General features: G+C 51.6%; 2 protein-coding genes and 1 long non-coding RNA gene across 6 annotated transcripts; 1 reads left to right on the forward strand and 2 right to left on the reverse strand.

The window, feature by feature from the left end:
- Positions 1-166: 166 nt before the first annotated feature.
- On the forward strand, positions 167-12915 carry LOC117641842 (pantothenate kinase 3). Of its 4 annotated transcripts, none has more exons than XM_034379525.1 (11): positions 167-378; positions 6532-6748; positions 6911-6997; positions 8267-8445; positions 8533-8706; positions 8785-8952; positions 9029-9105; positions 9198-9374; positions 9553-9706; positions 9789-9902; positions 9988-12915. In XM_034379525.1, the coding sequence occupies exons 2-11, from the start codon at positions 6541-6543 to the stop codon at positions 10039-10041; spliced, it is 1392 nt and encodes a 463-aa protein (XP_034235416.1). In that variant the 5' UTR covers positions 167-378; positions 6532-6540; the 3' UTR covers positions 10042-12915. The 4 variants fall into 4 exon arrangements, with proteins under 4 accessions (XP_034235416.1, XP_034235419.1, XP_034235418.1 ...); XM_034379527.1 differs by having other exon boundaries at positions 175-378; positions 9571-9706; XM_034379526.1 differs by lacking the exon at positions 167-378 and adding an exon at positions 2131-2286.
- Positions 12906-14173, reverse strand: LOC117641849. Its single transcript, XR_004587503.1, has 2 exons — positions 13573-14173; positions 12906-13459 (listed from the first exon to the last, which is right to left on the reverse strand). It is a non-coding gene; the product is annotated as an uncharacterized LOC117641849 (long non-coding RNA).
- Positions 14174-14831: 658 nt separating this feature from the next.
- Positions 14832-16655, reverse strand: LOC117641061. The gene is made up of 5 exons (XM_034378164.1): positions 16507-16655; positions 16002-16103; positions 15782-15919; positions 15427-15629; positions 14832-14856 (listed from the first exon to the last, which is right to left on the reverse strand). Exons 1-5 carry the CDS (start codon positions 16555-16557, stop codon positions 14832-14834), a joined length of 519 nt encoding a protein of 172 aa, XP_034234055.1. The 5' UTR covers positions 16558-16655.
- Between the last annotated feature and the right edge of the window lie 3077 nt (positions 16656-19732).

The raw sequence follows: 19732 nt of genomic DNA on the forward strand, positions 1-19732 counted from the left end.
TTACCGATTGCATCTTGTTTAAAAACGCCCTTTACTAACTTTCAATCTGATCTCTTCTGTCAAACGAAGCTCTAGCTCCAATCTTTAATGTTAAGATTTTGTTTTCGGTGTAGTGGCAACATACAAGTGCTGATTGCGGTTGCAAGAGAGGTAGTAGTCGTCGATAGAAAGTGGCGGAGAGTGTCTCTCTCATGAAGCTCTGTTTTTGATCAAAAACCTACATTTTGATCAAATTTGTTCAATTTTCTCTACGTGTTCGGAAAATTTTGTAACCGTGTTACAAGCAGCCACTTCATCTCTCTGCGTCACTTCGCCTGTTGAAATTAGTTAAGAATTATATAGGTTACCACTTCATCATGAATTTCACCTGTTTTTCTGGTAAGTATCAATTCAATTACATTATTTTTTATTTAGTTTCTGTGTAATGGAAGAAGGTAGATTTGTAAGAGGAAATTGCTCTTGTTTCCTTTTTGTTCGTTTTGTAGGGCCTCACTACTCTGATTTAAACCATTGGCCAGAGGTTATGTTTATGTTTGCTTTGCTCTTTTATTTTTAATGCCTTGAAGCCTCTCTCACTTTATTGCTTTGAATCTTTTTTTCCTTCTGTAAGTTTGATAAAGGTGTTAAGAAACTACCAAATTGCCATGTTGCCATTGACACCTCCACCTCAGCTATTGTTATTTTGTAGAAAATAGAAGGGATTTTCTGTTTTATGGGCAGCTAGCTTATAGCTTCATGTTCCATCGTTAATATTTCTTTCATAAATTTTATATGATAACATATAGTTTGCTTTGAAGGACTGCACCATAGCTGCCTAAGTTGCATCACCTATGTTGTTTCGTGTTCTGTTGAAAGCCACATAGATTTAATATTCTCTGAGGGCTTAACAACTTGCACAAGTCAGAGGAATTAAAACATCTCTTGCGTTTTGGCTCTCAAGAGCATTGTCCTTAAGTAGTTTGTTATCAGCTGTATCAACTTGATGCAGTATCAAGTAGCTCATCTTAAATGTGTTTGTCCTTCGCTCACAAAGATAACGGCTGAGGTGTCCGCCCAGGGCGCGGGCCGTGCCCCATGCCGGCCTCCAATGTGGAGGCGTTTACGTCGTCGTGGTCTTGGCGGGCCTTAGAACAGGCGAGGCGAGGCGCCGTGGCAGTGGTAGTGTTGTAGCTCGCCATCTTCGCGCCTTTGCCGCTTTGCCGGTCCAAGTCGAACCGTCCATGTCGATCCAGCAAGTCGCTGGCGGGCTGGGCGCCCTGCGTTGGCCTGGTCGCAGTCCACGCCGTCCACGCCCTGCCTCTGACCGGCTCGCGGACCGGCCACTGGAGCAAGCGTTGCGGGCGTAGGTATCTATGTGCCCCGCGGCCTGCGTCCAAGCCTGCGCCCCGTCACGGTCGCGCAAAGTCCGCCAAGAGCGCCAAGACCGCCGCCGTCACTGATGTGATGACTGGCGATGACGCGCGGGGGCCGCGGGGGCCGCGGGGGCCGCGGGGGCCGCGGGGGCCAAGGCAAGGTAAGGACGCTCCTATCCTCACTTGGTCAATTGGTTGCCGGGGAAGTCACGGAGCCTCTGACCTCTGTGACGCCGGTGTTGGGGTCAGGCTGCCGGCAGGTCTTCCGTCCGTCCGGAGTCGGGAACCGATTGGGTCATCATCAGACGGCCGGCCTGGTTCGCCTGGTTCATCGGTCGTGCGATTGGGGGGATTCCAGCGTCCAGCCATGGTCCAGCCGGGTCAGGACACCAGGACCGCCAGGACCCAGAAACTGCCTCCTGCACGGCTTGCGCAGGCCTGCGCGACGCGAAGCGGTGTACGTGCTCGCCTCTTATGATCCGCGATTTCTCTCAATTTGGTCCCTCCTCTCCCCCTCGGCCGTGCAGGACCTGCTGGCCCCTCCGCCGCGGCGGCAGGTTGGAACAGCTGATTCCCTCGTGGTTGGAGCCCCGTCCCTCCCGTCCGCCGTGCCGTCCGCACTTGCGTAATGCCAGACAGAGACGGCTAAAATCCTTTTCCTCGGCCGGGCGCGGCCAGCAGAGGCCTGGCGCGGTGGGGCGGGGCGCGGTGGGGCGGGGCGCGGCCGGGTGGTGGCGCGCCGGGCATGGCGTTCTGGGGAACAGAGGTCAGTCCGGCTGTCAGTCCGAGTCAGTCAGTGAGCGCGCGTCTTTCTCTTCGCCTTGCCAGAGTCAGTAACTCGCGCGTCCCGCCCCGCGACTCCTTGACTCCGTGGCGTTCGGTGGTTCGAATCTCGTCCCGGACGACTTTTAGTCCAGGCCCTCTCTGCCTGCCGGTACGTGTGCCTCCAGCTTCTCCTGCTCGGCAGCAGTGTGTCCAGCAGTCCGGCGTTGCGACGTGGGCGGCTGTCACTCCGGACGGCTTGACAGCAGACAGACTTGGCGCGGCGCTCGTGTCTCTGTCACTCTCGCACCCATGGTGGTGCGAGAGAGACAGAGCGACGCAAGAGCTGCCGGTTCGGGTCGCGCTCGCGTTTCGCGGCAAGCGCTTTCGTTTTTGCCGGCCGCGCGCGTCCAGGGCTCCTGGGCCACTCACCGGGCATTGCCCCTGGTCGGCGTCCTGGCGTCCTGGCCGCTGCTTGTCGCGAGTGTCGCTCTCTGATGCATGCATTCCCCGCCCCGGGAAGTGATGCACCGTTGTGGCACCCTCGTCCTCGGAACTGGTTCGAATAAATGCTGTGAATCAACAACACAGTTTTCGTGTCATTTTCTCATGTGTCTGGCGCTTGAGGGCATGGCCAACGACGCTCTGTTACAATATTGTCATTCGAATAGATTGATCGATGATGAAGATGTTTGTAGAATAGAATGTTGTATTCACGCGCTGTTTTAACAGTTGTCGACTCACTGCAGTTCGCACATCGCTCGGAAGACTCGAGCGTCGCCTTCAGTTGGTCGTTCCCCCGCAGATTGTTCGATTTATAAACAAACTCGAATCACTAGGAAGGAAACGATGCCAATCATATGTAGCGTACCGTTCCTCCAAATTTTTCGCCTTGACCTTGACGAGTCTCGATTGCATCTTCTTATCAGAGCTGTGAGGCCGTGAGCATGGTCTTGGCGTGGCGCGGTCGCGGCGCGGTCCTCGTGGTGTCTTGACCTCGTGTGCGTTTCAACCGTCCACCTCGATGACTTAATGGTCAGCAATTACAGAGTAAGGAAGGAAGCGGGTGTAAAAAGCGGCCATTTAGCAGTGACGTGCCGCCGGATTCTGTCGCTGTCTCTCTCGCACCCCTTTGGGACGCCCCTTGAGTGCGACGAAGGCAGAGCGACGGAACGATCCTCCGGAGTGGCAGCAATAAGTCTGCCGACTGAGAGTCGTTTTATTCGTTCTGTCTCTCTCGCACTCATGGGGCGTCCCTATAGGTGCGAGAGAGACAGAGACACGAAAACGACTCTGCTGGTTCTTTCGGCTCGACTCTGCGGAAGATAAACACGCGCACGCGCTGTTCTGGACGGACGGGCCGACGGGCCTAGCAGGCTCAGCAGACGTCCTCTGCCATCGTGTCGTGCGCGCGAACCGCGAACCGCCGCGCTAAAAGGATGCCTTCCTTTTGGACGACTGCGGCACCGCGCACAGTGGGCCAGAAGACCAGTGGACAAAACTCTAGACGCGTTTTGAGCTCCAGAGTCGCTAAATGGGACTCGAACCGAACGTGTGACCCCACCAATGGATTGCTCTCCGAACGAGGAATCCATTGGTCGGGTCACACGAGCTTTTTGAGTCCCATTTAGCGACTCTGGAGCTCAAAACGCGTGTGGAGTTTTGGCCGCCTCCTCCGGTCTTCTGGCCCACTGTGCCGCGGCGGGGTCCCTAGGTGGAGTCGTGGAGTGCGGAGGGGCATGCCGTGCCCACAGTGGCGCGGAGCGGAGTTCGCGCGTTTGGCGTTTGGCGTTTGGTCGGTTTCCCGAACCGTTTTCGATCCAACTGGCGACGCGGCGCGCGGCGCGGAAGGGGCGATGAATTTTCATGCGATGTGACGCGATAGGTGCGACGGCGTGCCTCCCTCGCCTCCCCCTCCTCCTTGCAACGACATGTCGTCGCGGACCTCGGCCCCCTCGTGGACGCTTCAGGTTCCCGCGCTGCGTTCGCTGCGTCCCCACGTGTGGGCCCCCTCCGAGGCCTCCTCGGCCGCTCGGCTGCCTCTGGGCAAGGCTGGCAAGGCTAAACGACGTGACCCTGCTATAGAACGCCACGCGTATCTCGCACCTATTTGTTCTCCTCCATCTTTGGGCGTCCGTCCCGTCCCGGTCCGTCCAGCCATCAGAGACAGAGTGACTCTTCTGAATGGCTCGGCTGCTGGCGCGTCGCAGTGCCCGCAGCCCCTGTCGAGCCGCCGGGCTCGATCGCCGCGAGTGTCTGCCTACGAACAAACGAGCAGCAAAATATGAAAGAATTAAAAAGTTTGAACGGATTGCTCACGCTCTGTAGGGTCCTAAAGGCCCTCTGAAGCTCTGCAGCATAATTTCTCATATTCTGGTGCTCGTCTGCCCGATTCCTGGTGTTTGCGGCCCGGCCGCTTTCGATAAGTCGCCGCCGTGCCTTGACACGCTTTGCTGCGCTTTGCTTCCGTTCTTTGGCGTCGCCAGCCTTCGCCCTTGTGGTCGTGGTTTCGCTCCTCCGCGCGGTAATCGCTCTCCAGCAGACGACGCAAGGTCCTAGGTCAGTGTTGCCACACAAGGAGGCGAAAATTGCCGCGATCCTAACGATGCACCTGTGCAGAAAGGGCTGCCAAGCTCAGCCTGTCCACCAGCAAAAAACTGGGCTTTGCTCTCGAAGAGTTGCGTACGCAGGCTGAGGTTCGCAACCCTTTCAACAATGGTGCATCTTGAGAAATTTTCGCCTGTTTTGGCTTTACTGTGAGCTAGGTAGACGACGCTTGGCAGACGACGCATGGCAGACGACGCTTGGCAGACGACGCTTGACAGACGACGCTTGGCAGACGACGCATGGCAGACGACGCTTGGCAGACGACGCTTGACAGACGACGCATGGCAGACGACGCTTGGCAGACGACTCTTGGCAGACGACGCATGGCAGACGACGCTTGGCAGACGACGCTTGGCAGACGACGCTTGGCAGACGACGCTTGGCAGACGACGCTTGGCAGACGACGCTTGGCAGACGACGCATGGCAGACGACGCTTGGCAGACGACGCATGGCAGACGACGCTTGGCAGACGACGCTTGGCAGACGACGCATGGCAGACGACGCATGGCAGACGACGCATGGCAGACGACGCTTGGCAGACGACGCTTGGCAGACGACGCACCGCTGACCCGGCCTCCCTATTCTAATGCCGAACCGCACCGGTGCAGTATCGCCTGTACGGCCTGTACTCTGTACAGTCAGTCGCATTATCGGCGTGACGCTCGGCCGCCCCGCCACTGGCCGCGATGCGCGCCGCGATGGCTCGCCACGCGCCCGGTCGCTGGCTGAGGCGCGGGGCGGCGCGGAGGCATCCACCGGTCACGCCGGCGGGCTGGCGGGCCGCGGCGGGGGCGGGTCAGAGGTGGCGTGGCGTTGTGGGCGAAATTGGCGCGATAATGGATTGCCGCGGCGAGGTACAGTACAGTGCAGTGGTTTGGCGGCTATTTTTATTTCTTTTTTTTTTCCTGCCCCGACGAGCAATCGCAGCCTCCGTAACTGGCATTCCAGGCCGCGTCGTTGATCCGTGTTTTTCTCGCTGTGCCGCCACGCCGCCGCCACGCCACGCCGCATGTTGACACCTCTCGCCGCCCTGGCTCTGCCTGGCCGACCCAAGCCCGGCCCGCGGCCCGCGGCCCGCCCGTCTGGAATGTTGCACCCAAGCGTCACGTCACACGTCACCCGCCCTGTGTTTGCGTTGCGTCGTCGCCTCAGTTTTCCCTTTTCTCCAGAAACGCCGCCCGGCCGCCCGCCGCAGTTTCCGTATGCAGGGCGTAAGACCTCGACACTTTTCCGCGGTTTGGATTTTTCACTAGCCGCTCGAGATCGAAAAGTTGTGCATATCGTAACTAAAATTCTAAATTTAATTTTGAGTTTAAGTCGTCATGTGCAGCTATTTTTACGTTTGCGAGATGTGGGCACCCAATCTGAATGGATGGAATGGATGCCCCGAGCCCCCCAACGCGTCCCGACGCAACCCGTGCGCGGCGGCGTGTTGCGGGCTGCCTACCCTCGGCCTGGCGGGCTGACCCGGCCTTGCCCGGCATCGCCGAGCATCGCCGAGCATCGCCCGCAGAGACTAGAGTCAGCAGACTAGCGACAGAGCGGCCAAACGACTCATCAGAGTCGCCCGGCGAGGAGCTCGGAGTGTCGTCGCTGTCGCTAGCACTGTCGTTTTTCTATGCCACACTACTATCTGCGGATCGGATGTTGGTCGGAATCCCCTCCCCCCTCTTTTTCGACTGCCATTGAATGGTGATGAGATTGCAGCGGGCGGCAGCGGGTACCCGATACACGGCCTTGCCGCCTGCGCCCACATGCGCCTACACTGTGCACTGTTGTAACCTGGCGCGTGCTTTTGTGCTTTGGCAGGTCTGGGCCATGGGCCCGCACGCCACGCACCGTTGTAAGGACTGCCTCAGCGGGCGCATCATGTCCGGCGGGCAGGCAGGCCGCTCCTCGTCCAGCTCCGGCTTCCCCGGCTTCGGCGACGACATGGCCGACATGGCCCAGCTGCACAACGGCGGCCCCGACGGCCCCCAGGCGCCCGGCGGCGGCGGCCCGAGCGGCCCGGGCAGGGAAGTCCCCTGTAAGTACGACGGGCGACGACGGCCGTGACAGGGCGGCGTCCAGTGTGGGTCCAGTGTGGATTGGTCTGGGCCGCGCTCCGCGCTCGCCGTGCCGGTGTTCCCCTGTTTCCTTCCAGCGGAGCGACGCGTCATGTTGTTGATGGATTCTGTGGTGTTTGCAGTCAAGCGTGCCAAGCGCTGCAAGCCGTACGAAAGGCCCTCGTCTGTCTCTAGGAACGCAGCCCTCGACCGCGAGCGACAAGTCATGTGTGAGTCCCGCCGTGAGAGGAGAGGAGAGGAGAGGACGCTGGAGAGGGGCTTGTTGTGCAGGGCACAGGGTGGCGCAGGGCCGGAGCGAGTGCATGCCTACTCCCCGAGCGGCTTTCCCGTTTTGTCTCGCATGTCTGATACGATTGGTGCCAGTGGCGCCAGTGCTAGGCAGCCCCTAAGTTTGGCGCCAGGTTGGCAGCATGCAGTGCGCCTGCGAGGCTGCGAGGGGCAGGCAGTGTCTTCCCCTTTTAGAAAGGCTGCACACTTTCAATATCTTGGGGTGTTTTGAAAGAGTTGTACCACTTTCGGAACCATACAGAGAGCAGAAGCTCCTTTTCTTAACAGATGATACAGTCAGAATCATCCTTTTGTAATCACATGTACTCAAAAGTTAGCAGCGTTTTGCAGTTAGCAAGATTTTTTCCCACAGTTTAAAACAACAAATTTCAATGCAAATAAAGGGATTAAATTTTAATTCATTGAAACGCTTGTCTGATCTGAAATTGTTTCATTCCTTTGCAGTTTTCCCCTCTTCATTTTGTGTCATCACTGTAATGTGAGAAACGATGCTTTTGTTGTTGAGATTCTTACAGAGACAAGTCAGTGGATCATATCTGTGTGTGCTGCCTCCCGTCTGTCTATTTTTCCATCGCAGGAAATGTGTCATTCATGAATGCAAATGGGGTTGAGTGGTGCTGTCAGGCTGTGTGCGGTGCGGAAGCATGCGGTGAGGTGGATTGTAAAGTCGACCAGGCCTGGTTCTGCTTGCCATTCAGTTTCTTCAGTGTCCCAAAGTCTGGGTCTAATCCAATTGGTGAGCTGCTGACATCTAGTGCTGTGCCATTCATAGCTTGATCGCCTCTTTCAGGGATTAACAAGTTGCACTGACATGATGTTTTTGTTGTTGTGTTTGGCTCATCTGATGAGTGTAATGATGTCAACATTAAAAAGCAAGAACATTTGCTGAGAGGCTACTTGGTTGCGGTGACAGTTCTTCAGCTTATGCTTAATCATATTTTGTTTGTGTGAGAAAAATATTTTGTACTCGTCTTGTGGAGACTGTCCAATGCCATGTGTTTTTAAGTGTATTATAAAAGTTGACCTTATGAGCATGCCTTGTGCACATGTGTATTTACTTATGTCTTTCCATTACCTCTGGCAAAAGTAATTTATGTTGGAATACTATCAAATTCGTGTCATGACACATTTTAAAAGGTTTGGTGAAGGAATCCTCAAATATTTTATTAATTCTTTTTCCCCATTCACAGCTATGCCATGGTTTGGAATGGATATTGGTGGCACCCTAGCAAAGTTGGTCTACTTTGAACCCAAAGACATCACACCTGATGAAGCAAACTCAGAAATTGAAACTCTAAAAAACATTAGAAGGTACTTAACTAAAAACTCCGCCTATGGCAAAACAGGTCACAGAGACATGCACTTGCAGGTGAGATGAAGCAGATTTATCATGAACAGCAATTAAAGTCGTCCCACCCTCCCCCCTGTAATCATAATAATAGACATTTTGTTACAGATGGACAATGTTGAGGTGAGAGGAAGGAAAGGCACACTTCATTTTATACGTTTCCCAACAAGTGAAATGGGTAATTTCTTGGAACTTGCCAAATCAAAGGGCATGGCTACTCTCGTAACTACAGTGTGTGCTACTGGAGGTGGCGCGTTCAAGTTTGAAGACTCATTTCAGAGGGTACATATGCTTTAAATTTAACTATGTTTGTTTAGTCTTCAACTTTTTCCTATGTTCTAAATGCAAAAAATGTTGCAGGAAGTCAACATGAAACTCATGAAATTTGATGAATTGGATTCCCTTATAAGAGGTATACTGTACATTGAAACAAATAACCCCACCGAGTGCTACTATTTTGCTGATCCGACATCAGATGACCACTGTCAAAAAGTTCCCTATGATCTATCGAACCCTTATCCTTTCTTGGTAAGTTCTAGCTGAAACTTACTTACTGTACTCTGAATTGATTTGTTTGTAATATTTATTGTTTTGACTTTCTTAGCTTGTCAACATTGGATCTGGCGTAAGTGTGTTGGCTGTGCACGGACCAAATAAATACAAAAGAATAACTGGAACAAGGTATTGACAGTAAAAGACATTATATCAATTGGTTTTACTTTGCATCTAATTTTTCCAGTCCCTTAGTTTTAATTTTTAAAATTCAATTTTAGCCTTGGCGGTGGTACCTTCCTTGGTTTATGCTGCCTTCTTACTGGATGCAATACTTTTGAGGAAGCCATTGAGTTAGCTACTGGAGGTGATAACACAAAAGTGGACAAACTTGTGCGAGATATTTATGGAGGCGACTACGGAAAAATGGGTTTGCCTGGAGATCTTGTTGCAAGCAGGTGAGACAACTTTTCTGACCCTCGCCCTTACTGGCCTCTATTAGACCCTTTATAGAAAAAAAAATGCTAATTCCCATCTGCAGGTTACCAAGCCATTTGTGTACTTTTGTTTCCTTGCCTGTATGCTTGTCGTAATGCCATATTAAGTTGCGAACAAATACTTATAGTCGAATTGAAGTTTTATGGGTATGTGCAGCTTTGGCCAGATGAATACCAAGGAAAGACGTGCCAATGTATCTCGAGAGGACCTCGCCAGGGCGACTCTAGTCACCATCACCAACAACATTGGTTCAATAGCAAGAATGTGTGCGTCCAATGAAAAGATTCACAATGTAAGTGGAATGGCAAAGAGATATCCAATATCATTGTTTGTGGTCTCTCTATGGTCTTATCTACCTCCTGATTGGCTTCCAGGTGGTCTTTGTCGGTAACTTTTTACGAGTAAACCCTATCTCCCTAAAGCTCTTGGCTCATGCAATGGAGTACTGGTCCAATGGAACCCTAAAAGCCCTGTTCCTTGAACATGAGGTAAGTGCCGTAATTTTGCTGCTTTTAATTAATTACCAATGTCAACAAATTAATTTTCTTTTTTTTTTCTTTCTTTGGCACGTAGGGCTACTTTGGTGCAGTTGGATGTTTACTTGGCTTCAATGGCTTCCTCAGCTGAAGTTGCCCAAGTGTTCCCTGGCTTCATACCTAAGCACATTCCTCATTTTGTGTACCTGCCTTCTGTGGATTTCAAGAAAGTGAATTCGAGTTCCTCTTGTCCTCTCTTGAGAACAGGGAAGCATGGGTTGTATTGCTTTTGTCATGAAGCAGGAGACAGGGATATCTCTCTTCTGCAATGCAGTTGATAATTAAATTATTTCATTATTATTATTAAAAGAAGTGCTTTGTGTGTTTTACAAATTAAGGTTGGGCACAAATTTGGTTACATTTTCAGTTTCTTTCATTTTCTTATCTTTCAACTGATTGGTATCAAAACAAATTTAAACCGGATGAGAATACATAGCGTGGTTCTTCACATTTGCACCTTCGAATTAAAGAGAATATATGTCAATGTTCTCCACTCCCTCGATTGTAGTTGTCCTGATCAGCGATTCCACCAGGAACTAGATGAATTTCCATTATAGATCTCTCAACTGCCCTGCATTCTTGTCAACTCCTCCATTTTTTTTCTGCCCCTCGACCTTATTTATAATAGTCCTTTTGTCATTGTTTTTGAGCACTTCTTGTAAAAATGTCAGTTTTGATTTATTCATTGGGAGAAAAGCAAATAATTTCGTTCTTAAGTGAGGTAATTTTATGTTAGTGCAAATGGACTCTGTGCCATTACATTGCTCTAAGTTTCTTTTATTTTTGCTTGTTTTTGGTTGGTTTGCCATGTCACATGTGTGGATATTATCACTGTAAATTAAATTGTATAAAGTGTAAATTTGGTACAGTTCGTTTATGTCTTGTAAGGAGTTTGGATTGAAAGAGTTTGTAATTTCTGAGGACTTAACAAATAGATGAACTTATGTATAAGTTTCTTTAAAGCTGTTACCTGTTACAAATTTTAATTATGACTATGTTTCCTCTCTCCTACAATGTTAAAAGTTGATTTAATTCTGACTGGATGTGAGTAGTTCTGAAGCTACCCCTTCAGCCAAAAGCATTGCAATGTGTGTAACTTTGATTGTGATCAGTACCAGTATTTTAATCTTGTTTGGCACAAAATAGAGCATTTTTAAGTGTTTGTTAAAAGTCAGTAACATGTGTATTTGTTCCCTTTGTACTTACTTTGATCAGGTACATAGGGCAGAGTAGATTACAGTTCTGGACATCATCAAACACGGTTTGCTTGTGTGGTCATCTTGAAAACCTTTCTTTCCCTCCAGAAGTCTTCTTAGAATGTTTCTTCTCTGCACAATATTTTGCCACTCTTGAGTCAAAGGTTAGGGTTTTTATTTCAGCTCAAAAGATTTTTTTACTTCTTGCTGGCAAGAGGTTTAATTTATGACTTGAAAGCTGAAAGACTGACTATAATTTTATAGGTAAAATAGGAGAGATGCTCTTTAAAGTTGATAGTTGAAATTGTGTGATTAAACTAAAAAAGAAAGGATTAAGATGATTACCAATTCAAGTGATCTTTCATTCCCAAATCGTCCAATAGTTTTGCCTCAAAATATAATAACTTGTTTATCTCATAGTAAGGGAAGAATGTTCAGACATGCAGGTTGAAATCGGTTGTCTTTTAAATGTGACATTATTGAATGTGTCTTATGTTATATACTTCTAAACAAAATGGGTCGTAATATTGTTAATATTATGAATGTGGTTTCAAATGTTCATTGCAGCTTGTATTCTTTTGCAGGCTCTGTACCAAAGTTCTCTATCAAAGGTCATATTGCTGGCCAGATGGTGTTTGGAATATGCTTTACTTTAGTGAATATTTCTATATAGGAAACTATATGTTGTGAAGTGGAGGATGTTGAATTTTCTTGTCACCGAGACCAAATCATGGCTACCCATCTATTTCTAGATTTCTTTGTCAAACAATGTAACTTTGATTGATTCCACTGTCTTGAGTGCCATGTAGCTGTTGAATTTACTTGATGAGAAGAACAAAGGACCCTGTGCATGTGCACAATGTAGTTATTATAATGATGTGTATATTGTTAGAAAGTTAGAAATGTGCTTAGAAACTTCATCATGGTCAGACCTTATCATCTTAGCCTAATTTTATTTACACAGGAGTCTGTTGAACCCTAAAACATATCGAAAATGTTTGTCATGTTTTAAGCTGTGATTCTTGAGCTCTGTATTGGAGTGCCCAGTTGATGTTGCCGACCTTTTTGTTTATTCCAATTTTGTCTGTTATTCATGAGACTGTAGAAAGTGCTATAAAATATTTTTATTATTTCATATTTTTGTTTCATTCTCAATGGGACCTTGTAATTGACCGGGATTTTTTTTTTGTAATTATTAGTACTGTCTGATTCAAGTGGCTACTAGATAGAGTTGCATTTCTTAGGAAATATTAATTTTATCAGAGCATTCTCACTGTTGTTACTTTCATTGCTCATATACAATCCATTTGCCATAACTGAGATCAAACCTGGCCCTGGCAAGGATCAGAATTTGGCTGGTATTTTATTCTGGCCTTCTCATCTTTTACCAGTCAATATACCATTTGGAAAAGAGTACAGTTTTTTGATTGGTGCTGTAAGTCTGGTGTGTAACTGATTATTGCATCAATGGCTTTTTGAAGTTGTATTTATTTATTGTTTTGTAAAGCTTAAGCCTAAGATCAAGCAGTTGCCTACATACCTAATTTTTATGAGGTAAACATTAAGTGCAATACTTATGTGATTATTCATGTCTAACCCTGATATGGGTTAAAGGAAAAGCTACTTTCCTTCTTTTATCTTGTGCTGTATATTGCATTGGAAAAAAAACTTTGTTATCCCATGTGTTGGGTTTTTAATATAGTTGTTGTTATTGTCCAGGTGTGAGAAGGACAAAGCTATTTTACAATAAACCACAATATTCCAATTTGCCCTCAGGCCTTTATTTACTCTCCATTTCCACGACTCCTCAAGTTTCTCTAGCTGCAAAGCGTACAGCAATCAAGCTTGTGTTGGCAAATCTCTCACACAATAACTGCCATCTAATACGCAGCAGGTTCCTCTCCTGCAGCCATCCTTTAGCAACCAATTTTACACAAATTTACATAAATAACAATTAAAACAATGTTCTTATTGAAAAATAAATAGTAGACGTTGGACCCGGAGAACTTAGTGTTGAATGAGTTGCCTATGCGAGTCGGGGCAGGCGGTGGCGTACGGGAGGCGGGAGACCGAGCGCCTTGCGGGTAGGCCACCCATTCGTCAGGCGAACTGAAAACTCTAGCATCTCGGAATTGAATCGATACGAACAAATTAAATTCTGGATGTGTTTTACTGTAACATTCACAACGTTCTCAATGTTTGATAATTTTGAAAAGGGGCAGACTCCGCCATAGAATTAAGTACGGAAACTAAAGTACGAAACTAAACTGACTGCCTTTCTAGAAGTAACTTAAAATAAATATATAAATTAATCTGGAAATAAATACACACACGTAAATTTTCTTTTAAATCGACATAAAATAAATGGAATAAATAATGTGCGACAAAACGATGATCATGGTGAACAACAGATGATATTGACTTACACTATAACCACACCCACGCATTCAGGAGATCTGTCATGAAAAACTTTTGCCATGCCCCGTGGATGGCTGCCCTAGCCAGACTTTGGTTGATCAAATTGACATCGAGATGGTTCTATGTAAAATTTTGGCTTTGGGGTCAAAATAGTCAGTTGGCCATTCCTAGCTGGGGCCGTCCTTTCCTTTGTTTTCCATCACTAAAAAATTGAAAGCGTAATTTACTACAGCATGCAAGGAATACTACAGGATAAAACTCTCGATGAAATGAGACTCATTACAATTAAATAAAAATACAAGTAAAATTGCACTACTTCCAATAATGACTAGATATGTTCCCAGGTGCGGCACACGTCTCATGTGGAGCACAGAAGTCAACGTGGCGTTGAGAATTAGTGTGCATGCCTTTGCGCAGACAGATTAGTAGGCCATCAAAAACGGATCCTTGACTTGCGTGCTCCACAGAGCTGGACACCCCACTGACTTTGGCGCAGCGCGCAGCCATGATGAGCGCGTTGGGCATTGAGTGCATTGGTCAGGAGTCCACAGGACTCGAATCAGTCCGCACTCAGAACGTCTTACAATCAAAATGCATAAGAATTGATCGTACTATCGCAAAACGAAAAGTCACGTGCTCACGGTGAGCACCAATGTTAGCTCACAGCGAAAATTCAAAGACAATTGTATTATGCTGAAATTTTGGCAAAGTGCCACTATCAAACGCATTGCCTTGACTTTTACTGATTCAACATTTCCGCGGAGGCTCCATGGCGGCAAAGAGTAAGGCACGATTCGAGTCACTACGAGGACGCATCATTGCAAACATTGCTGGTTCAATTCCTCTTTGGAGCATGAAGCACATGCGTCGCGCACTCACCTCAGCTAGAGTGTGACGCACGAGAGAAAGAATACTTCCGACTATCGTCTGGCATGCCGCGCATATGAGACGGCATTCTGCCTACTTGGCACAACCGCCTTAGCATTCTAGACGCCGCGGGGGCTCAAAACTTCCTGCAAAAGCTTCTGCGAGCCAGCCTTATGATCCGCCGCCACCTGAGCCGGCAGGTAGCGGCACGTTGGCCCGAACGTTTGACTCGCTGACATGCGACACACTATCGTCTTTATGCGAGAATGGTACTGAAGATCTACTTTCTAACTCTATATGGACTCCTATCTAGTTGCAAATGTTTTTCTCAGTACTTAAACGTCTATGTCACAATCATGTCACGCGTCGGTCAAGGCTGATTCTTGAAGTCACTAAGAAGTCACACGCAGTCATTCGAGTCACACCTTGACGAAAAAACCATCAAAATGATGTCCTTTTGATGTCACCGTGACTGTTTCGTGTTCTTTGGGATGGTGAAAACGGCATTGCTTTCCGTGAAGCACCAATGTTTCTCAAGCGAAAATTTGAAAACAATTCGTATTATGGGAAAATTTTGTTGCAAAGTACGCTCACTATACAACCGCATTCGCCGTAGGACTTTTGACGGGTGCAGTTCTACTTTGCCGCGGTGGTCAAGTAGTGCGGCAAAGAGAACGGCACCCGCTGCGAGGGCAACGAGACGCGATATTGCAATAGCTTGCTTGGTCTTCCTTTACATGAAGGTCAATGCTCGCCACTCACCGCTAGAGTGCGACAGAGATAGAGCGCTACACTCGACTACCGCGGCGCCGCGCTAAGAGACCCGGACATCGTGGACGGTGGCCTCCCGCCCGCCGACGCCGCGGCGCTCCCTCCCGCCGACGCCCCCCTGCGACCCAGCATCGTCCGCCGCGGACGCGGCCGCAGGGCTGCCGGGACTGCCGACGTGGCCGGCGCGCCCCTCCGCGTCGGAGGCCTCGGCGGCCTCGGCTTGCGCGCGTTCGCGGCCCGCCTGCGCCACGATGTCGGCCCAGCCGTGCAGGAAGTCGCGGTACTTGATGAGCACGCCCCAGTCGCGGATCGCGCGGTTCGTGTTGTCCGTGATGTTGCGCTCCGCCGAAGACATGATGTCGCGGGGCACGGCGGTGGGCAGCGGGATGGCCAGCGAGAGCAGCGCCCACTCCACCTCGCAGAGCAGCTGCGGCAGGTTCAAGGTCCAGGGTTCAAATACCGTCATTACCCCATCACTGTTAGGCTATTGAAGAATGTACCAAGTAGGGGCTTAACCTCTACGAGTGAAGCTCAAGTGTGGCGCGGCCGCGTGGCCCACCACTCTCCTCGCCTACTAACCATCTTGACATAGTTCTTGGTCTTGGACAGGGCGCCGTGCCGCAGCGGGTCGTCCCTGCGGTTGTCCTCCGACATCTGCTCCAGGGCGACGGAAAACTTCTGCAGCTGAGTGTGCATGCGGGTCAACTCGTGGGCCAGCTGCATCGACACGTTTCAGATTAGTTTCGAGCAAGTTTTTACAGTAGTATGTAAGTTTGTTGTTGCCGTCGTCCGTACGCACCTTCTGGCTCGACCGGATGTCGTCCAGCCTGAGCTTGGGGAGGTCCCCCTTGTCCGGCACCCAGCTGGGGATGTAGTGGTCCTCGTTGACCCCGATCACCACCTGTGGGCATTACAAAGCAAGCGGCGGTGAGCCCGGTGACGAGACTGGCGTCAAATGTGGAGAGCCCCTGATAAAACTAAAACCACCGTTGGCGCCGGTTTCGCCAAACTGACGCAACGCGCGCAACGCGCCTGTCCAGCCTGTCGAGGTGGGGCGACTGCGGGGCGCTGACGGTGGACAATGTACGGATAGATAAATACAGATAAAATGGCATCTTTTCATAAAGAAGATACCGGCCGCCAGGATTCGATCCGGTACACTAGTACTCGAACGAGTCCTCGAACGCATCGAGAAGGCAGGCGGCAGAACACGGCCTTGGAAGGCCAGCCTCGCCGGATGCGCGCTTCCATCTGGTCCAAGTGAAACTATAACTACTACTCCACTACATGTCATGTCGCCTCACCTGGTAGTACAGCTTGTCGAAGCGCTGCAGCCGGTAGTGCAGCACGGTCATGTTGAGCTGCCTCCAGACCTTCTCCAGGGCGTCGTTGATCCTCCTGCCCACGCTCTTGGGCCTGCGGTGGCCCGGCGGGCCCCTGGCGCGCGACCTGCCCGCCGGCGCCACCACCAGGTCCACGCTGCGTCCGCAGGGCCAGTGCCAGAAGGGTGCCGTCGCCTTGCCCTGGGACAGCGAGCCGGGCACCAGGACGCCGTCCTCGTACTCCTCGTCGTCGTCATCTTCATACTCGGCGTCCCCCTCACCGGCGTAATTCTTCTTGATGCGCTGCTCGAACTCCAGTTGGTTGCTGTCGCCCGCGGGCTCGGCCGCGTCCCGGTGCTCGTCATCGGTGTGCTCCTCGGCACGGTCCTGGGGCCGGTCTTCGACGGCCGGCTCCTCGTTGAACCGTTCGAGGGTTTCCACGGTGGTGACGACGCTGGGGCCCGTTGGGCCGAGGAGACGCACGGGCAGCTGCGGAAGGACAACAACACCCGTCAAAAACTCCGAAATTCCGCCTAATGCTAAGGAGTTGGCCGCAGGGCTCACAGTGGGCCAGAAAGCCGGTGGAGGCGGACAAAATTCTCGAAGCGTTTTGACCTCCAAAGTCGCTAACCGAATCGAACGTGTGACCCCACCAATAGATTCTCCGCTCGGGGAGCAACGCGTTGGTGGGGTCACACGTTCGCCTCGCCTCGAGTCCTGTTCAGCTACTCTGGGGCTCAAAACGCGTCGAAGAATTTTGGTCGCCTCCACCGGTCTTCTGGCCCACTGTGGGGCGCAGGAGTGTCGGCGGTGTCGGCACTGGTCGTCGCGGCGGGGCAGGGCGGGGCAGGGCGGGGTCATTCCCCCTCCGGCGGGGTGTGCATCGGCCAGGCCGTGGCAAGGGTTACGCAATCGACGCGAAGAACTGCGAAGAACATGGAAAGCGGGGCAGCGAGAAAATAAGGCGTTCATTGTTACACACAGTCGGCGGGAGGAGCGCGGAGCTCCGCTAGCTGGACCACTCCAAGACGTGCGTGCTTTGTGTGGCCTGGCAGTGCCTGGCAGTGCCTGGCAGTACACTGGCAGGGGCGTAGTCTGGCGCAGGCAGGGCGGCGGGCGGCGCACACACTGCTGGTGGCAAGGCCCATGCCCTAGAAAGCCTAGAGAAGACGAGGCCCCCGACTAACTCGCGCACATTGAGCCCTTGCCCAGAAAATGAAAACAAATTTTGGCGCCATTTTCTGATAAACTTTTTTTGGGGTGATTCGATATGATCACTGTAAAAGTCACACCGTACATGGTGTTGGGGAAGGAGCAGGGGCGCGGGCGGTGGGCGCGTCTCTGCATGCACGCTGGCCCCGGGGGCCGACGAGGCCGGCGGGCCGAGTGGAGAGCGTCCGCGGTGTCCCCATGACAGCGACCGCTCCTATTCTTGCGCGCCTCCCGCGTAATATTATTACGCGTCCAGAAATAACGACGTAATAGTCGGGGCCGTAATGGGCCGGATATAGACTTGTCCGCTTTGTCTTTTGGCCCCTGCGGCCGACCTGCGGCCCCTGCGCGGCCCATCGCCCCTTTGGCTTACGTTGGCCAGGTCCAGGTCGCCGATGATCCGGAGCGGCGCGTCGCCCCTCCGCCGCCAGGCGCCGCCACCGCGGTGCACGCGCAGCGAGTTGGAGCCGGCGGGGCCGCCGTGGACGCCGAGGTGGTACAGCGTCTCCATCTCGGACAGGAAGGCCACGCCGGCGGTGACCTGGGACAGCAGCCCCAGCGCCACCAGCAGCAGCACTCGTGGCTTATCTGGAAATGACAACAGGGACCGGGATGAGCGTCGCGGTACCGAGTGCAACCGTGCAACTGCAGCTCGAACAGTGCCTTCGTCTTCCTGGCCCTCTCTCGCACTCACGGAGCGTCGCGTGGGGGTGCGAGAGAGACAGAGCGAGGGGCGGTGTCTCCGCGGATTGGCCTGGCCGTCATCCCCCGGCTGCCCGCGGCCCCGGCCGCCAGAAACCTACCGCACTATACATAGCCGCCGCTATGCGTCCGCTATGCCCTCGGCTATGCCGGTTAGGTCATTTACCGTGGCGGGGCGGGGCGCGCCGTGCCATTACCTCACACCAAAACACAGCGGGCCAGAAGACCGGTGGAGGCGGCCATAATCCTAGACGCGTTTTGAGCTCCAGAGTCGCTAAACAGGACTCGAACCGAACGCGTGACCCCCATACCAATTCTTTTCAACCGTTTCTTTTTAAATTTTACGCTGATGATACGCCGGAAATCTTTCAAATCGATGAAATATTCTTTCGTTTGTATTCGTTCGACCCAAAGACCGCCTTCTGGTCCAGCAAATCATTTGCGACCACAAACTTTCCGGTCTTTTTGTTGCAGGCGCGGATTAAGGGGAGGGGTATTGCGGGTACCCTTCTGTACTAGGAAGGCCGCCATGGCATACGATCATGTGTGGTCTAGCCCTTAATGGTAATGGTAACGGTAATGTAAGGTAGGCAGCAATCACCACTCAAGTAGGCAACACGCACTGCTTTACTCCCTCCTGCCGAAAATCCAGGACCCGCGCCTGTTTTGAAGTCATCGTTGCTGCTCCAAAACCGTGTTGCAATTCTTCCTGGATAAGAAGTGTTTGGATGACGCCGGTCCGCGGGGGCGGGGCGAGGCGGGGCGGGGCGGGGCGAGGCGCGATATTGTAGATTACGGCGATAAGGAACGTTGCGTTCATTACGTTCGCATTAGGCCAATCAGCCTGCAAACCGGACGCCCGAAATAGCGGGACAGCGGGAACAGGTGCTCGGGATTGTACCAAGACCGAGGGGAGCCGAGTTGCACGGCCGCCCTGGGCCGCCCTGGGCCTGCACTGCTGAGAGGGTCTTTGGCGACGCAGCGCGGGGGGTGTCGCGGGGCTGCAGTTGGGGGTGCGAGGAGGGGCGGGGTCACAGTGGGGGTGCGGCGGCCGTTCGCCTAGGGGGTTGGTTTGCGCCATAGCTGCCCGAGAGCTGGGGGCTGGGCGCCACATGACTAGGCGTTTAAGGGCGAGAAAGCAAACCACTCGCGAAATGCTGAGTACACTTTGAGTGGACGAAATCTGACGCGAATTCTTGCGAAATCTCCCTTCCTTTGAAGATAAGTCATAAGTGGTTGCCCCTCGGTTTAGGGCCTCTGAAAGACAGTGGGCAGCGCGTGGGCCCTGGCCCTC

Source organism: Thrips palmi, unplaced genomic scaffold (assembly GCF_012932325.1).
Source record: "Thrips palmi isolate BJ-2018 unplaced genomic scaffold, TpBJ-2018v1 HiC_scaffold_15, whole genome shotgun sequence".
Taxonomy (NCBI): domain Eukaryota; kingdom Metazoa; phylum Arthropoda; class Insecta; order Thysanoptera; family Thripidae; genus Thrips; species Thrips palmi.